Consider the following 19,018-nt stretch of genomic DNA (forward strand, 5'->3'; position numbering starts at 1 on the left):
CAAATTTGTGGGATCCACACCCAGCTTTACATGCCAAAGTAAAGGTAAGACATATAGTAAGATACTTCATTAAGAATTAAATTGGTAGTGAGTCAAATATAAAGGTGACACTTAAATCAATAACTTAGCACTGAGTTAGTCCAGTGCAAACACACTTCAACAAGTACTACTGTCAAGGGCTTCATCCAGTGACTATTTAACATTAGAGATTGCTTATTCCTGTCTGTGTTAAAAAAAATGTATAGGCATTGTAAGTTAATATAGCAATTGTAAAACACTAACATAAAATCAGGCGCTTGTAGAATTACAACACTACCGTGGGATCTATTTATTTGCAAGAAAAACTGTTAGGTTATGAGCATCCCTGCCATTATTTGGAGTAGCAAATGTCACAGTGGACAATGTACGATCTGTCTGAAACATCTGGTCTTACTCATTAGCATTAACTTTGAGCTATAGATCAGCATCAATCTGTTTTTCCCTATCATGATTGATTGTGAAGGACAGTGTTGAAAATCATTAAAAAGATAACGGAGTGTGTTGCAGACTGCTAGTCTGTACCATAATGAAGCAGAATTAGTCCAACACCAGTCAAGAATGTTAAAATAATTTCTAAACAGCAAACATTTATCCATGAAAATATGGAAAAGTTGCTAATGGTGTGTTTGACGGAAAAGCAGTTCAAAGGAGATCATTTTGGAAGTTCACCTTCCAAGGTAAATGCTGTACATTATTATTACATTACTGAATGGAATAATAAATACATTTAAGTATTGTAGTTGTTAGTAGTACATTCCATTGCATTGTTTTTATACAATATTTTCTATGTAAAATGTATTTTTTTATTTTTTTAAAGACATGTTACATGGTAAAATTGGGATGTTTTGGCATCAACTAATTTGATTTCAATTAATTTCAATGGGAGACGTTGATTTGAGAAAAGTGTATTGAGAGAAGAGTTCCATAAGAAAAGCTTGTAAATCGAGGTACTACTATATGTTGGGTCTGCTCCTGTCTCTGGCCATGTTCCCTCCACCCCAGCGGACGATGGCGTGGAACACCGCAGAGGCCACCACAGTGGATATGTTTCTTTTACTTTTTATTCATAGCTGTATGTAGAAGTGGCTGCTTGCATCTGCTGCTTTAATGTCTTTCATGTCCTTTGTGTTCTTTGATGTTTGATGTTTCCCTCTTACACACATGTAAGAGGGATGTGTACTATGGCTATGAGTTGTTGTTGTTTTTTTCCCTTGGCCTCAGTCTGGACCCCCTCTCCAGGGCCGAGGCTTAGAGCGATTTTTTTTATTTTATTTTAATCTTCTATTTTTTTTCTCCCATCCCCCCGTTTACCTGTATCTCATCATTTTTGTAAGGGGCGCTGGAAGCCGGCAGGCCCGTTAGCGATCCTGTTCTGTCTCCCTGTAATGTTTGTCTGATCTTGAATGGGATTGTGCTGAAAATTGTAATTTTCCTGAAGGAACTCTCGTGAAGGAATAAATAAAGCACTATCTAATCTAATCTAATCTAATCTAATCTAATCTAATTTACAAATACTACAAAAGTACTTTGTCAGAGACTGGCAATTTATTTACTGGAAGAAAAAAAATGGTTTCGTATTGCACACCTTTGCAGTAGTATCACACACAAGTATCCCATTGATGGCGAAAGACCACCACTGACCTGGAGATAAAATACCCAAACGTCCCCAAAGGGAATTTTTTTAACAGCCAGTCTATTGGCAAAACTGCATTTCCAGCTGTTTTTTTCTGGAATATTTAGTGCAGTGCCATCTAATATCCATCCTGTTTAAGTATGGCGTGTACACCGTGTGTGTCTGGCCAACTCTACTGACTGAGCAGCCACGTACAGAAGCTCCTGTATGATCTTGGCTTCAGATCATAGCGCCAACCCCTCTTTATTTTGGGTGTGTATCGATATCAGTGAACACATTGGCTCTGTGTGTTTGTTTGTGTTTGTAGGCGCGAAAGAGTGTGAAGCATGCCAGCCCTGCCCAGACCAGCTCAGATTCATACCACTAGAGCAATGTGGCACAAAGAGTCCACTGAGCAAGTAGGAGAAAGAGTGTGTCTGTATTAGAGTGTGCATTCACTTTCTTAATGACCATCTAACGACAGTGGGGTATGAACGTGGCCTTGTGCTTCGGGAACAAATGGCAAAGTGTTTGGTCATTTGGAGAGAGGAAACATATATGCACTCGCACTAAACCAATTTTTTTTGACCTGTCACAACAATCTTTCCACCTTGACCAAAGCCTGATTCATCCACCTTGGACACAATTATGTCCTACCATTCCTTCATTCCTTTCTGCTTCACTTTTTAATGAGCTTTTAAATAGAACTTGGAATTAGCTTGAGCCCAGCTTTTCATCACTGTCATGTATCATGAGAATGGTAGATGGATATTGTTATGACTGGATGTGTACACACTGTACTTGCCCTTGTCATAAAACTCAAAGAGTGAGATACGGTTATTGAGAAGAGCATAATACATACACGCAGGTTGACCTTGTAAATACTTTATGGTATCATGCCCTCTTAGTTATTTATATAAAAAAATCACTTTAATGAAAGCATCATGATTCTACGAGAACATTTATTGTGAGAAAAAACCCACAAAGTTGCATAAAATAGGCTCATGTTTGCAGCTCTATTAATAAGGCAGTAGCTGTTCCATCATTGCAACATTTTGTTTTGCATTTCAATCAAAATACGACGGGAAAAAAAATCTTGACGTATCAGACTCAAGCACTGTTTCTGTCAGATGAAAGATCTCCTTTCCTTTCATGAGTTTAACCCTTTACAAAAATTCAGTAGTTGAGATATGAAACAGCATGTCCGATGGTTTCAACTGTTTTGCAAGACTATTGTAGCATTGCTGAGACTTACTGAGTTCAGAGATACTGCCCACACAGGTAGCCAGCAGAGACTGTTCCAGCGTCCTGAGCTCCAGCTGGGCATAGGCATCCTCCCTGCAGTCCACAGAAGTCTGCTGATTCTCTGTATAGGGACTGAATTGGGCCGGGATTGACAAGACACCTACGGGAGAGAAAGACAGGAGGAAAAGGACTTTATAACAAACACATAAGGTTTGTGGGGATTGCAAACAAGTTTCAGCACTGTTCCTGTAGAAAATTGATTGTGGTATTTACTGAGCAGATGTGTACGCCTTGCAACATCCAATCCACACCAATGAGGGCAAATAAACACACAAAGGAGAGAGTTGTGTCCAAGAAAATAACTAGTAAAAGTATCTGGTTTGGTGGTATCAGGCTAGTAAGTAAGACAAGTAAAACAAATGTACACATGTTCATCTCCTTAATATAATGGCCATCAAATAATATATTTGCACAACAATGCACATAATTAAGAGTGGTGGCAAAAAAAACTTTTTTTTTTTTTTTCCAATCTCAGGAGATGAGAACAGTAACTAAAAAAGGGTTTTTTTTTGGAAATGCCTATAAAGAGATAGACCCCAACAACGTAACAGCACACAGAAGAAATTAATTGCTTAAATAATACACATGATTTTGAGTATGTTCCTGTTTTTGGAAAAAAAAACAACTTGCCAGCAACTTATTAATTATAAGAAGTAGCTTTAGCTGGGGATTTCTTGTTAATACTTGTAATAACCCTCAACATTAAATACTGTGAGCCAGCGGTGGGAAATGACTGGTTCTCAAGAGCTGAGACGTACAATTCATGGTAGTGGAATTAGCCAAAATAATTCAATATAATACTACATTGCATGGATACACTGAAATGGGTAAGTCTTGTGTGGGATTTCACCCTCATATGGACCCCTGGCCTGGAGAAGTTGTTATTCCACTCACGTCACCCCCAACAAAGTGAATGTATGAATCTGTGTAATTTTGGAAAGAATATTTTTTGGAAGTATGGATTACCTATATGTCTCGAAATTAAATCCACTAATACACCTTCTGCGGTGGCTAGTCTCCTTCCAAACTTAATTTGAATAGCACAAACATCAGGTTTTACTGTAAAAAAAAATTGGGACAAAGGCTACCCTTTTTAATCAAATAATTTATTATTTAATAAAAACAAAAAATAGGACTTCATATTTATGAAATACAATGTAAAGGTTTTGTTTTAAAATGTTAAACCTTAAAAACTGGATCTTAAATGCAAATAAGTTCTAAGATAGGTTTTTAGCACATTTTCGACAAGCAGTGGTCACATTTACAAGACTGCAAAATACAGTCCGAACATGTCCAGGTAAAAAACTTTGTCAAGTAGCCTAAACCTAAAACAATCGAAGAAACTGAACATATATATTCAATAAAAATAACATAAGGAATCGATTCGAAGGCTTGGAGTTGATCATTGCCAAGAATGCAGAAATGTGAGCAGATGCCAGACAAAAGTATATCTGATTCAGAGACCACGTATAGATGCAAGTTGAACTATTGTAAGGAGCGTAACAACAGCAATGTTTGTCTGCCTAGTATGCTGCGTTGAAATGTGAGTAGACATTCCCTTGAATTTGTTTGCGTGAACTGCCTCTTGAACATGTTCATTTTATGATTCATTTTGCTTTATGACCTAATAAGAACACATCCTGCTAAATCATGTACAGTCATCAGAGAACCATCACAGCTTGAAGCAGCAACTGTACATTACCTCCAGCATTAACGCATGTTTTATTGCTCCATAAAAGACAGGTCAACTGTGAGATTAGATGTAATTGCAGGTATAAATCCTAGTGCTGTAACTGCAGTGCTCAACAGACAGGTACAGCACATCACTTATTTCATTAAAAACATTGATATTTTAGCAATGCGAGATTAGTACCCGACTCAGAGATGTAGGTATTGGTTAAAAAAAAAAAAGTGTAGTTTCAGCGCTCTCCCTAGTTAGATAGATAGATAGTACTTTATTGATTCCTTCAGGAGAGTTCCTTCAGGAAAATTAAAATTCCAGCAGCAGTGTACAAAGTTGAGATCAATTTAAAAAAAAAAACTAAAAAGTAAATAATGGGGGTTTAAAAGGAAACAAAATAGAGAAATATTACAAAAAGAATAAAAACAATGGGAATAACAATATAACATTAAAATAAGAATATAACAAGACAAAGTAGGCAGTAGTGACCATGTTATGAAAACGTATTGCACTGTTATTGTTTTGCATCCCCTGTCATCCTAGTACCCCCCGCCCCCCGCCCCAGAGAGGAGTTGTACAGTCTAATGGCGTGTGGGACAAAGGAGTTCTTGAGTCTATTAGTCCTGCACTTGAAGCAGTCTAGAACTGAACAGGCTCCTCTGGCTCCTGATAACACTATGCAGAGGGTGACTGGCATCATCCAGGATGCTCACTAGTTTGTCAACAGTCCTCTTCTCTGCCACCCTCACCAGTGAGTCCACTTTCATTCCCATTGTAGAACCGGCCCGCCTGATCAGTTTCTCCAGTCTGGAGCTGTCCTTCTTAGATGTACTGGCCCCCCAGCACACTACCATGTAGAACAGAACACTGGCAACCACAGACTGGTAGTACATCCACAGGAGTTTTCTACAAATGTTGAAGGAGTGCAGTCTCCTGAGGAAGTACAGCCTGCTCTGTCCTTTCTTGAACTGGTGGTCCGTGTTAACAGTCCAGTCCAGCTTATTGTCCAAGCTTTAGCTTTAGCTCTCTCTCTCAATGCAAAATCTGACTCGTAAATATGTGCTGAGTTCCAATTTCAAACAATGAAAAAAGCTGCCTCGAGCAGATAGGAACCCCTACTACCAACATGTCAGACAAACAAAAGCACATGTGCACAATAGAATGACAGAACTCTGGTACTTCTCTTTCATTCTGTGTGTTAAAACAAAAACAACACACATTTTGCCAAAGAACCTAGACCGCTTAAAACGTTGAAAGAACTTGGTATAGTTTCTTTTCAATTTGGTCTGTGCTCCCAGAGTGTTTGTATTGGCTGATTTGATTATGTTAATGCACGTGCACTGCATACTCTAAAACTGCCTTATCTTGTTATCAAATGACTATATGTGAACTACAGCAAGTATATATTGTTAAACAACTTGTGTCAGACGGATGAATTGTATTCAAAGTCACAATAATTATTCTTGTAGATTACCTCTCATCTGCATGGGTGAAGGTGTGCGAAAATAAATACATGCTCGCGGATGTCTACATACATATGCATCAATGGGAGTGAGCACAAACTTGAGGATATTCAAGGATAAATGAAAATGGCCCCATTGAGATGACTCTTCTTTTGTATCTTGTTTGCAGTTGGCCCAGGTTTGATAAAAAAAAAATGATAGACATTAGGCGAGTGACTTGCTGTGGCAAAGTTAAAGGATAATTACTTTAATAGAATGGTTATCTTGAATGCTAAAATGAAAAGTGTCTGAGTTGAAGTCTTAAGATTGATTGATTGATTGAAACTTTTATTAGTAGATTGCACGGTTCAGTACATATTCCGTACAAATGACCACTAAATGGTAACACCGGAATAGGTTTTTCAACTTGTTTAAGTTGGGGTCCACGTAAATCAACTCATGGTAATAGGTATATGGTGTAAGAGTCACAAGTGATTGTGCTACAACGTTCAGCAGTTCCCACCATCCTACCCTTTACCAATGAAGCCCAACCGCCGCCATCTGGACCTGACAGAGGTTTACAATTCAACTAAGGCCTGTCTCCACATCCACCACAACGTTAGAGAAATATCAACAAAAGAATGACTGGAATAAATAACTCTATGAGGGAGTTACCCTTTTGTGGCTATTATGCTACTATTCCAGAGGTTTGCCCTGCAAATGTCATGTGGGAATCATGGCTACAAATCAACAATTTAAACATACCACAAAGCCCGTGGTGTTCCCCAGCCATTAAACTGTCTTGCAAACCAAAGCCCAAACAACCTAATTGTGTTTCACCAACTAAAAATAGAGGCTGTTGATGAGTTATATCACATTACAACAAACAGTCCCAACCTGGATAACGTTGTCTTTCATTCAAACCTTTAAAAATAGGTTTCTTTTTTTAAAAGTAATGTCAGTTTTTGTAGCTCAGCTCTGTATAAAGTACATCCTTGCACCAATTGGTCTGTGTGTGCTCATTTGTGTTGTCCATCTCAAAGAATGTGTGAGAGAGGACATGATTAGCTTTGCTCAAAGTGTGTGTGTGTGTGTGTGTGTGTGTGTGTGTGTGTGTGCATACAAACACAAGTAAACGTTCTGTCTTGCAAACTAAACAGCCTCTTCATTCATTACAGGGTGGATCAGAGAGTCAAGGAAAGGGGCTTCAAAGTCACTTCCTTTAGCCAGAATCGGGCAGTGACTAAGGACAAGGAGGCTATATGCTAGCTCCTGTTTGGAAGCTGGAGGCTGTGGGAAACCCCACAATAGTACAGTGTTTAACAAGGTAGTTATTGGACGTGTGCATCAACCCCACCGTGCCCTGTCAAGAAAGTATAAATACACGTTGGCTCATTTTTTTCCCTTTTCTCATACACAGGAACCTGTTTTTTGTTTTTCAACATTTCAAGTTTAATATATGTTACATTGTTATCAATCATCAATCAATCAATCAATGTTTATCTATATAGCCCCAAATCACAAATGTCTCAAAGGACTGCACAAATCATTACGACTACAACATCCTCGGAAGAACCCACAATCAGTGTGTGCACGCGGATACACTTTGAGAGACTTAAAAATGGCATGCGTATGCATAAAGGTACAAGATCTTTGAAATAGCAGTATTAACTTTGCCTCCACCACATTGATGCCAACATTGGTTATGATTAAGACTTATTTGTTTACAAGCTACATTAAGGAACATCACATGGTTATATTTGCGCAATTCACCATGTAGGGGGAGAAAAAATGTGGTTGCTTGCCCTAGTTGGTCCTCCTCATGATTGTAATCTAAACAGACTTCAAATGGGACAGAGGGGCATTTAGGAAGCCTAAGTGGTCTATTAGTGTTAGTGCTAAAAATAATCATCAGTTTGACAAATATGCACATCTATCTTTGTGGATCCAGAAAAGCATTTTAACATTAAAATAGTTTACTTCTAGTTTCTAGAAATTGCTGTTTAGATTACAGTGTTTCAATCTTATAACGTTTCTGATACAAAAATAAACAATATGAAAACTTTGTAATCTCATTCATTGGGATGCTAGATAACAACCTTACCAAACATGTGCTAGCATTTAGGCAAATGTAGGCAAAGGCTGATATATCAATAATTATGACAGGCAGGCCAGACAAGGTATGCTCGATATATATACCCTGACACCTCTGGTGACACTTAGCTGTTACCGGTCAGGGGTCAGAGGTGATGCTCAGCTAGAATTAAAACCGTAGGTAACCATATCAGCTGTGAAGGAGGAGATTTCTACACATTTCTGAGTGAGGGCACTTAAAACTGTTGTATACTCTCGCGTCTCATAGCTTGCGTAGGCCACGCCGTAGTCCCTCCTCGCCCTGTGTAGCCTCAAGCGTAGCCTATGTACACCCCCTGTGATCGGTCAGTTTGTCTCTCCTTGAACACAAGCGAGCAGACATTGTGTTTGAAATGCACAAATTAATGTATGAAATGAAACAACAGTGATTAAACATTAGCATGAAAACTGATATTGTGTACTTATAATCTCTGTGCTCTTTAAAAATATATACTGTAGGTTTCGTTTTTCAGCATATTGTGTTGTTCTTGCGCCCAGACGAAGTCACAAAATACAGCACTCTTTTCAACTTTTATTGTCAATTTTGTGCTAACAACATGTTTAACACATTCTTTCTCATGCGCAAACTTATTTTTCTCTCACACACAACACTTTTCCTTCTACATCAATCTTTCAGGCACAATATACTTAGAAACATTTGTGAACTCTGAACATGACCAAACAGACTAACAAACACATGGTTAATTTACAGCAGTTATTCAGCATTGATTGATTGATTGAAACTTGTATTAGTAGATCGCAGAGTACAGTACATATTCCGTACAATTAATCACTAAATGGTAACACCCGAATAAGGTTTTCAACTCGTTTAAGTCGGCACATGTTAATCAATTCATGGTAGCAGTATTTTTTTTTTTTACAATTACACGATAGTTTTCTCTTGTCCTGTGTCCCAAATGGCAGAATAGTGTTGCAGATAATAGTGTCCTCTGCGGCGAGTAAAACATTAAAAGTAAACTGATGATTATGAATTATATTAGTTAGAATTAGTTCCAGTGTAGACAATTACGTTGGTGTTGTGGTTGACATCACTTGGTACAGGAAGGTAATACACAGTATCTAGTCAATAACAGCTGCAGCTGCTCTTTCTGGAGACATTGCCCCTTAGTGTTTTGGAAGAGAATTACAAGTCTGGCACAACACCCCCCCCCCCACGGAAGAACTATAAATCAAACAAGACGCCGAGCTACGCGACCCAAGAGAGCCTCTAACCACATTGTCAATCACTGTATGGTGGCAATTAAACGCAGAACAAAAACAAAAACAATCTCAATCATCATTGAAGGGTATAAAATGCATGCAGGCCCCTTCATTTCCCTATTTAAAAGGGAACTGCACTTTTTTGGACTTTTGACCTATTGGGGGTTATTTGGCATTCTAATTTGCAACAATGGGCTCGCTCTATGTTGCTAGCAATGCAGCTAATGGAATCAATGCATTCAGCCTTTTAATCACTTTGAAAATGAATCCACAAACCACTAACAAATACTTATTTTACCTTCCGTAACCTTTATAGTAACCAAGCTGTATCAACATTGTTATCGTAAGAGTGCACACTAAGGCCCAGTCTACATTTAAGCTGGATAACTCCTTAAACTAATAATTATTAAGCCTGAGCCCCGTGTCAGCCACACTAACCCATCATTTAAGGTTCCCCATTTTGAAAATTCCTGGTGCCAACATTGTACATATACTTGGAGTGTGTATATGAAACATTGATGGGGGTTTTGAAGTCTTTTTAGAGGGCTTTGAAGGTTACAACCGTGACTCCCACTAGCCGCATCTTGCAAACATTTTTTAATATATCATCTTTAGAATTCTGAAAAAAAAAAAAAAGATGTGTGTTCTTGTCTCTCATAATAATTGCGAATGATAGGCAAAATTCCAAGAGTGCAGTTCCCCTTTAAACCAACATACACAGTACACACACAGGCTTCACGGTGGCAGAGGGGTTAGTGCGCCTGCCTCACAATACGAAAGTCCTGTTTAGTCCTGGGTTCAATCCCGGGCTCGGAATCTTTCTGTGTGGAGTTTGCATGTCATCCCCGTGAATGCGTGGGTTCCCTCCAGGTAGTCCGGCTTCCTCCCACTTTCAAAGACATGCACCTGGGTTGATTGGCAACACTAAATTGGCTCTAGTGTGTGAATGTGAGTGTGAATGTTGTCTGTCTATCTGTGTTGGCCCTGCGATGAGGTGGCGACTTGTCCAGGGGGTACCCCGCCTTCCGCCAGATTGTAGCTGAGATAGGCACCAAAGGGAATAAGCAGTAGAAAATGGATGGATGGACACAGTACACACACACACACACACACACACACACACACACACACACACACACACACACACACACACACACACACACACACACACACACGGGGGAATTGGATTTGCCATGCCTGGCTGTGGTTTCCCACAGCCCTGAAAAATAGCGTTTAAGCTCCTCAGCACAACTAACCGTAATCCTAAACATGACTTCAGAATCCCTCCTTCGAGCTCCGTGCCTCTTTTTCTTTCTTCCAGTTTTCTCCAATCCCCCCTTTTTTTCTCTGTAATCACGTTTTATATAGTTGACATTCCAGGCCAACTGCGGTGCTTGTGGCTATCTGGTCTCATTCAGAAGTCCCTGTTTCCATATGTGATGCCACTTCCCATCTCGTGCAGCAAAGGGACACAAGCATTACTGGATCATATAGTTTTATAGGTTTCGCTAGCTTATTGTCCGGTACTTGAAGATAAAAATATATATCAATATAAATACTGACTATGTTACTCTAACGACAAAGTATGGTGACTATTCCAAGCGGCAATAGCGAAAGCACATACATATGCGACCTCAAACCCACCCTCTCATAATAGAATCTACTTTTACCACTGAAATGACATCACTATCCAAGACACTGCCAAAACCTGAATTAGACAAATAAAAACACAGCAAAAAAAGAACAAGTCAATCTAATGATAGCAATAGATAGCCTAAAGAAAAGAAGAACGTGTTTTTAAAAGTTCTCACCAAAAAATAGTCATAATGGATCCAGGGTTATACTGTATGTTCCCATTTCAAAACAAGCTCCACTATATTTAGCTCTTTGCCAATCAAGAGATATGGGCTGGGTTTTGTCATAATATGTGTGTTTGAGAAATTGCCAAAAATGCTCTCATTCTGTCACTGTTTGAGTCCTCAGTTTGATCAGCAGATAAAATACTGCATGCTAATTACAGCATTTCATGGTTCTTGTTTGGGTCAAACAATCCAGTATTGGCAAAAAAAAAAAAGGTAAAAATAATACATGTGGTTTACTTACTCACTCCACCAAATCCATTTCTGAACTCAACTGAAAGGATCAATCTGTTTCTACATTTACATCCGGCTAGAAACTCAGTTGCTCTGCGAAAGTTCCCACACACGAGTGATCCGTTTTGATACAGAGAATTAGAATTTGACGTTTGAAAGAAGTAAGATTCAAAATCACTGTCGCAAATCTAAAGCAGCTTTTCTGCTGATTAACATTCCGGTTTGTGAACGGTAGAGAGCATTATGCAGCACAGAGTGAGTCAAATGAGGAAAAGGAACCATGCCTACCGGGGTTGGTGGGGATAGTGAAGGCACTAGGAGTAGAACAGGAAATTCACACACTTTATCATACATCTTTCCTGCTTCTTTCCAGTTCACCTCACAAAACATTTTTTGGAGTCAGTTTCACTCCAGTGTGGAAAAAAGGGCAGCTCATAGATGTACACAATTATGATGAAGGTCAGTCTGTGGTCTTCCTGTTTTATATGGAGTTTAATAGGGACGGCCTTACTGGGAATTTTGGTATTGCACTCAGGCGGAAGGCAGGTTATACACCCTAGACAAGACACCATCTCACCGCAGGGCCAATACATAAAATATATTCCCCTTATTGTGTTCTAGCATACTCAAATCTTTTTGAAAAAAAAGTCACCATTGCAAAATACAAAAATGTTAACATGTAACACAAATATGAATATCAATCACTACAATAATGATCATTACACACAGATATTTGTAAAAAAAAAAAAAATGTCAGTAGTCAGTAGAAGAGAAAAGGGAGGGGAAAAGTGAGTGAGCAGCACAGAGAGAAAGCGGTTTCCCAACTCCTACGTACAGAAGTGTCAATCCCATCACGCCAGTATTGATTCAATACTGATATTTACCTTGGTATCCATTCTATAAATATTTAGATCACCCACCGCCAGAAAATACTGCTCACCTAACTTATAAATCCTATTCACAATACAATAACGGGATGACTTTTTATCATTTAGGGTTAATGCACAGTAACTTAACATGTCTGTTTAAGAAGTGAGGCCAGTTGGTTATCTGCCCCACCTACCATTATTATACTATAGTTACATATATTATCCATCCATCCATCCATTTTCTACCGCTTATTCCCTTTCGGGGTCGCGGGGGGCGCTGGCGCCTATCTCAGCTACAATCGGGCGGAAGGCAGGGTACACCCTAGACAAGTCGCCACCTCATCGCAGGACCAACACAGATAAACAGACAACATTCACACTCACATTCACACACTAGGGCCCTTTTAGTGTTGCCAATCATCCTATATTATAATGCATCATAAAATAGGACAATGCTGTGGGGTGCACAAAAGTCACAACATTGCTTGGTTATTTGGATAGGGAGGGCAGGGTACCTCGGACCAATTGTTTGGAAATCAATGCCAGTGATTGAACCCATGTAAGAGAGCACAATATTGGTTATAAATCAATGGACCACCCAACCTCAAACATAAAAAGTGGCCCATTTGTGCACCAGAGGTGTCATCCAATGACTAAATCACGGGCCCCTCTGTCAGTGTGGATGATGACAGCAGTGTGACCTGGGTGTATCCAGTAAGTGTAGGGGTGGCTCGCTTCGTTTGACCTCTTTTAGTAAGAAGCACTGAACTACCTCAAACCGAACTGATCCCCTTATTCAAACTCTCTGCATCACCCATCTGACACACCAAAGAGTTTCCAGCTCACCCCTGACCCTCTTACATGCCACCTGCAACTGCTCTGCCACACACAACACAAGTGGGTGTGTCCACATGTCAAAAGCATTGTGCTCTGATTGGATTTACTGACTCTGCTTTTAAAACCATCACATCCTCCACACAGCAACACAAATTTTATGGTAGCCTATTCTGAGAAAATAGGTTGTTTAATGTTTTGATTACTTAAACTCATCACATGCACTAACGAAGCCCCGTTGTCTGCCAGGACACATACTCGGCACAACAACGGGAGCTGTGAATGGTTGTGTTTTATGTGTCAGCTCTGTGATTGACCGGGTGTTAACCTACCTCTAACCCCACACTGACGCCAGCACCCCGAGATCCTGAGAGGCATACAGGATGTACACAAGTAATGGGTGAATATCCAGTTATCCAGTACCCGTTAAATGTGACTATTAATTTCTTTGTGGCAGCCTGAGAATGGGGGTTCATCTATTTTACATACTTTATTATGCGTCTATAGCCAACTATGCAAATTAGACAATGAGGTCTTGTCCCAGTTCTCTGGGAATCACTACAAGCAATACATTGACTAAATCGTTTAACAAGGGCAAACAACTTAGGTCTGGCAATTTTTACAACTCCTAAAAAACACAGATGTGCTCTTAGTTGCAAAAACATTGTATCTACAACCCTACTACTAATGTTATCGATGTCCCTTCATTTAGCTTCCTGTGGAAACAGTGCAACTGTCTTTAAGTGATTGCAAAGCACAATGGGAAAGACGGAAGACGTACCACTGTAAAAACAAAGATACAAAGCAGAGAGGGGTAAATTTATTATGATGATGTTAATGGCTTTCCGGTAATACCTGCTGACTTGGCATCTAAAGATGGGTCTCAAAACCTCATGCGTGATGGAAACAGACTGTTAAATGCATTAACCTTCTCAGGGTTTACAATAAGTTACAAAGTTACTAAACCCAGTTGGTGCAGAAAACTCCTGGTACCTGTCTTCCTGACTGATAACTTCTACAGTGCAGTCCTTAACACAGAAAAACTGTGCTGTAAAACATGTAAACAAACAACCAATGTACATTGTATTGAGAGTTTGCTTCCTTTCTCTGCACCTGCTCACACATTCCCCATCGTGGGCAGCGACACCAACGCAACTGTGGGAAGTAAGGTCATCTGTGTGTGTGTGCAGATGTTCAAGGGTTGTTAGTTGCTGTGTTCCCAGCTGTCAGCACCTTCAAATGGTAAATCTAGGTGTTGGTTAAATAGTTTATAGGGCAGTTGCAAAATTTTTCAACAGGTTTAGAGTTTTCTGTGTTTCTGTTTTCTTTATATGCGCAGTAATGTGCTCAGTGGGACTTTTTCCACTGGTCTTTGTGGACCACACACTAAATCCTTCAACAGTAGATGGAAAAAGACAGTCGAGAAAGATGGATGACACAAGATTTTACCTCCAAATAATGTCTCCATCTTTGATTGATGTATTGATTAAACAGATAACTTCAGGAATTATATGAAATGTGCATCTTTGTGTTATTGTATTCCTTCTTAAAAATGGGAGAAGATCCCCTCAATTCACTACAACTGATTTTCTCACAATGCGCCCCAAAGCCAAAATGGTTAAATTATTGCTGAAAGAACATTCTCTTCCAAAAAGACAGAAACTCATACCTTGGTACATAGTAGATATTTTAGAAGGACCACATTGGTGTATTGTCAAGCTCAAGCTCTACAGAAAGTATTAAAACACGGCTTGACATAATAGTGCTGCTAGGTCATGGCCACATACTGTACCACTTGAGCTTGGCTGTGTTACAACAGAGAATGGAAAAGTATAAAGATTGTTGAATGGTTAAACCACTCAAGCATCCAATATGTGCTGAACTTCAACCACCATTGAGAATTGTTTGTGAATGAACACATTTGAGAGGTGTTAGCCACATCCTGACCACACAAATACACTCAAACGCACAAATGATTGCGCTTCTTAGAGGGACCAGACAACTCAGCAGATACCCTTTCAAGGAGTGGTGTGTGTGGGTTGTGTTGGCTTTTAATAGGAATGTGCTTGAATGTGTCGCAGATCGGGAGAGAGGACTATTCTAGCACACGTTCGCACAACTCCTGTACAAACAGCACACTGAGTGACAAGTGTGTTTTCAGTCTTTTCCCACAGTTGGCTCTGTCTATGTGTCATGATGACAGCTGAGAATGTGTTCCAATGCTTACACTTCATTCTGCAGGCACATTTAGCCGGACAGGGCACAGTCTTTTTTATTCCTGCTTTTCCAACTTTCCAAGACAAAACAACCGGCCTTGCTAGACTGCTCAGGAAATCATGTGACCAGAAAGAGCTGAGCGTTAAGAAGAGCAGAGGTTCATGAGATGTCATTTAAGCGCCTGCCAAGCATTTGAATCTGGAGTAGAGAGAAAATCATCAGACGCAAATAAACATACACCGTTTCCCTAACTTTAGATATAATTTGTGCGTTTTGCCTCTAAAACTGAGGAGGTTGAAAAAAGTAAAAGGTGGTAATCAAGTCTTACCTGACAGGGTTCTTTGTTACATCTTGAATAGGCCCTGCAGTTGTACTCACAACAACTACCCAGAGATTATAGTGTACCGTTTATCTAAAATCAGGCTGTGTTTGTGTATCATGATGATTATTCCAGCTGTAAAAGAGCGATATTGCAGGCAGCAGCAGTTCTATTCCGGAAGTCTCTCGATGAGCTTTGGCCAGTAGAGGGCTTGTAAAATGCACCAAGATGAGTGCAGAGATGGACACAGATGTAAAAAGCAGAAGATAGAGGAGGAAAAAAATTAGTTTGAAATAGAATATGTATTTTAGGACTGAAATCATTTTTAAGATTGCAACCATAAAGACCAAGTAGCTGGATATGTATAGATACTAGGGCTGGGCGATATTGCCTTTTATCGCAATATTTTTATGCCATATTGCGATATACGATATATATTACGATATTTTGCCTTGGCCTTGAATGAACACTTGATGCATATAATGACAGCAGTATGATGATTCTATGTGTCTACATTCAAACATTCTTCTTCATACTGCATTTATATATGCTACTTTGAAACTTTCATGCAGAGAGGGAAATCACAACTAAGTCAGTTTACCAAAACTGTATTTATTAAATACTCTTCATTCTCTCACGGGTGACTTTTTAAATGAAATAACTAATTAATAGTGTTGCTACCTTTTGTAGTAACACTTCTGCTGCAAACTTTGCATATTGCTGTTGTCTGCTGAATATCTTCCCACTTGAAGCCAAACCACCGCCAGATGATGGATCCCCTGCTCTTTATTTTGGGCATTTATTGTTCTTCCTCCATTTGTGATCGGTTTCACACCTTCTCTCTCTTGTATTGTCACAATTTCCGCTCCGCTCTGCTTGTACGACCTCTTAGCTAACGTTAGCCATGCTGCTACCTCTCTGGTTGGCGAGAGCGTATGACGCTAGACGCGCAACAGTATGTGACATATGTAAGAAGAAAACAAACACCTGTTGTGTAAAGCCCGCATCTAAAATCAACTGCGTGAGAACTTATAATCGAACATTACGATATAGTCATTTTCTATATCGCACAGAGACAAACCTGCGATATATCGTTTATATCGATATATCGCCCAGCCCTAATATACACTACCTTATTGGAAGGGCCAACACACTGCTGACTTTTCTTTGTAGCTCTCAACAACACATGTATTAATAACTGTCAAGAGCAGAAGTGTTCTACAACCAGGAACCACAGGGCAAGTTCACAGCTTTAGTCTGAAACTCTTGTATGGCGTCACATTAGTGCCAAAAATCCAAGCACATAAAAACTGAATATTGAATGTATGCCACAAAGTGGGACTATTAATTTTCTTTCCTCCTTTCGATTTGTTATAAATGTCAAGAGTATTGTATGTATGTGTATATTTAAATAGTACATGTACCATTGACATCAATAAAATGATGGGGACCAGCTGTCCGAGGTAAGATGGAGAAACATGGAGTGTTTATTCATATCTATGATGAAAGGTCGTAATATTAAAACCATATTCATTAATTGTCATTCATTATTCTACTAAAATAGTAATTGCAATCATAACATCAATAATAATTAGGCCCATATGCTAATCATGTGGTCCTGATATGAAGTACGCATAGATAAATAGGTTCGGGTAGACTCTGATGTAAACTTAAAGTAGATAGAGGAAAGAAAATTAATAGTCCCACATTGTGGCATATATTCAATATTTACATATGCAATTATCGAATAAATAAAAATATTTTTTCAAACAGACAAGTGAGGAAAGAAAACAAATTTGAAAATATAAATTCATTCATTGACTGACATCTGTGGACTGGTTGTATGAAAAGAGAGATATTGATCTTGACACTTCATCAACTATGTGATGTTCTCTCAACAGATGAGACATTACCTTCTTCAAAGACTTTTAGATAAAATTCAATTGGCATTTTCCACAACTCCACTAAATTCTGACTTTTTAGAATTTGTTTGTCGACAAGAGCTGTAATATCTTGATACATATTGACCATGACCCGCGCTGCTATACTTCTGATTGGCCCTCAGTTATTTTCACCTGACCAATCAGAAAGGAGGGGCTGTGTAAGAATAACCGCCCACAAAGTGCCAATACGAAGACGCAGCGCGCGCACGCAATCAGGCGCTACACGCGCGCACGAAGTGGAGAATCAGCGCGCGATAACACTTTTAATGCGCTTGGATTTTTGGCACTAATGTGACGCCATACTCTTGGCAATACTTGATAACAGATTGTGCTACACATTAGCATATTTTGTATTGTGTTTTTAAATATGTTTGCAGAACCTTTGCATGCACTATGGTTTTCAAAGAAATATATTTTAGCCAAAAATAGAATGCGGACTACATTAACTGAAATGTTTGAATAAGCATAGGAAGGAATGAGTCCGAATTAAGTAGAGACTTCATGAGGTTACAGAAACATACTGCTCAAGTGTTCTTTCTGCGGAGATGATGACGACATTTCAAGGCACCTGATTAAAACAGAGAGAGAACACCGGAAGGGAGGAACAATGACTAGAAGGACAGGCAATGGATGAAAATGTTTTTACGAGGTATAGAAAGTAGGACAGGTCTCCACTAAAGTAGGTCCATCTTTGCACAGGAGTTAAAAATGCTGTGTTGGTAGTTTCCCCTTTTATCTCTGTCAAAAATAACCCAGACCCCCTACTGTTGAGAAACAGTGATTGTCACACCTGCATCCTAAAAAAAAACTCTCAAGTGCTGATAGCAATGATAGTGTAAATGATCTGTCTGTGCCTCTATCTCATTGTATTGTGTCTACATACTCATGCAGCTATCTAGGTCTATTCAGAAAGCAGGACAAAGACACCCACAATCTTATCAGAACTACAGTGATTAATAAGGTGTCTTCTGAAGTTTTGTGCACCCTCAGGACTTTAGATTCGTTTTGCAGACTGTCGTGTCAAACCAAAGAGGAACAAACTAATACTTCTGAAATGTTCATAAGAAACCAGTGAATATACGCACTGGGCACGCTCCTCAGCTTTCCTGGGTCTTAGTTGGCCATCTGGGTGAGTGTTTAGTATTTATGGCCACCAACCTGACCCTCCTCCATTCAACTGCCCTCCACTCCTTATAGATCTGTCCCTGTAACCCCCCAAACACCCTGTAACCCCCCCAAACACCTAACACACACATATATGCACTGCAAAACCAGAGTGAATGCCTGAAAGGCTTCTTCTGTTGCAACTT

General features: G+C 39.4%; 1 protein-coding gene across 1 annotated transcript in view; it reads right to left on the bottom strand.

Annotated features, from left to right (window-relative positions):
* LOC133563488 (ankyrin repeat and BTB/POZ domain-containing protein 2-like) overlaps positions 1-19,018 on the bottom strand; it is a 72,852-nt gene that overhangs the window by 31,029 nt on the left and 22,805 nt on the right. The window contains exon 2 of the mRNA XM_061917644.1: positions 2,907-3,056. Coding sequence (XP_061773628.1) covers positions 2,907-3,056 — 150 coding nt within the window. The remainder of the gene's footprint in view (positions 1-2,906; positions 3,057-19,018) is intronic.

Source organism: Nerophis ophidion, linkage group LG12 (assembly GCF_033978795.1).
Source record: "Nerophis ophidion isolate RoL-2023_Sa linkage group LG12, RoL_Noph_v1.0, whole genome shotgun sequence".
Classification (NCBI taxonomy): domain Eukaryota; kingdom Metazoa; phylum Chordata; class Actinopteri; order Syngnathiformes; family Syngnathidae; genus Nerophis; species Nerophis ophidion.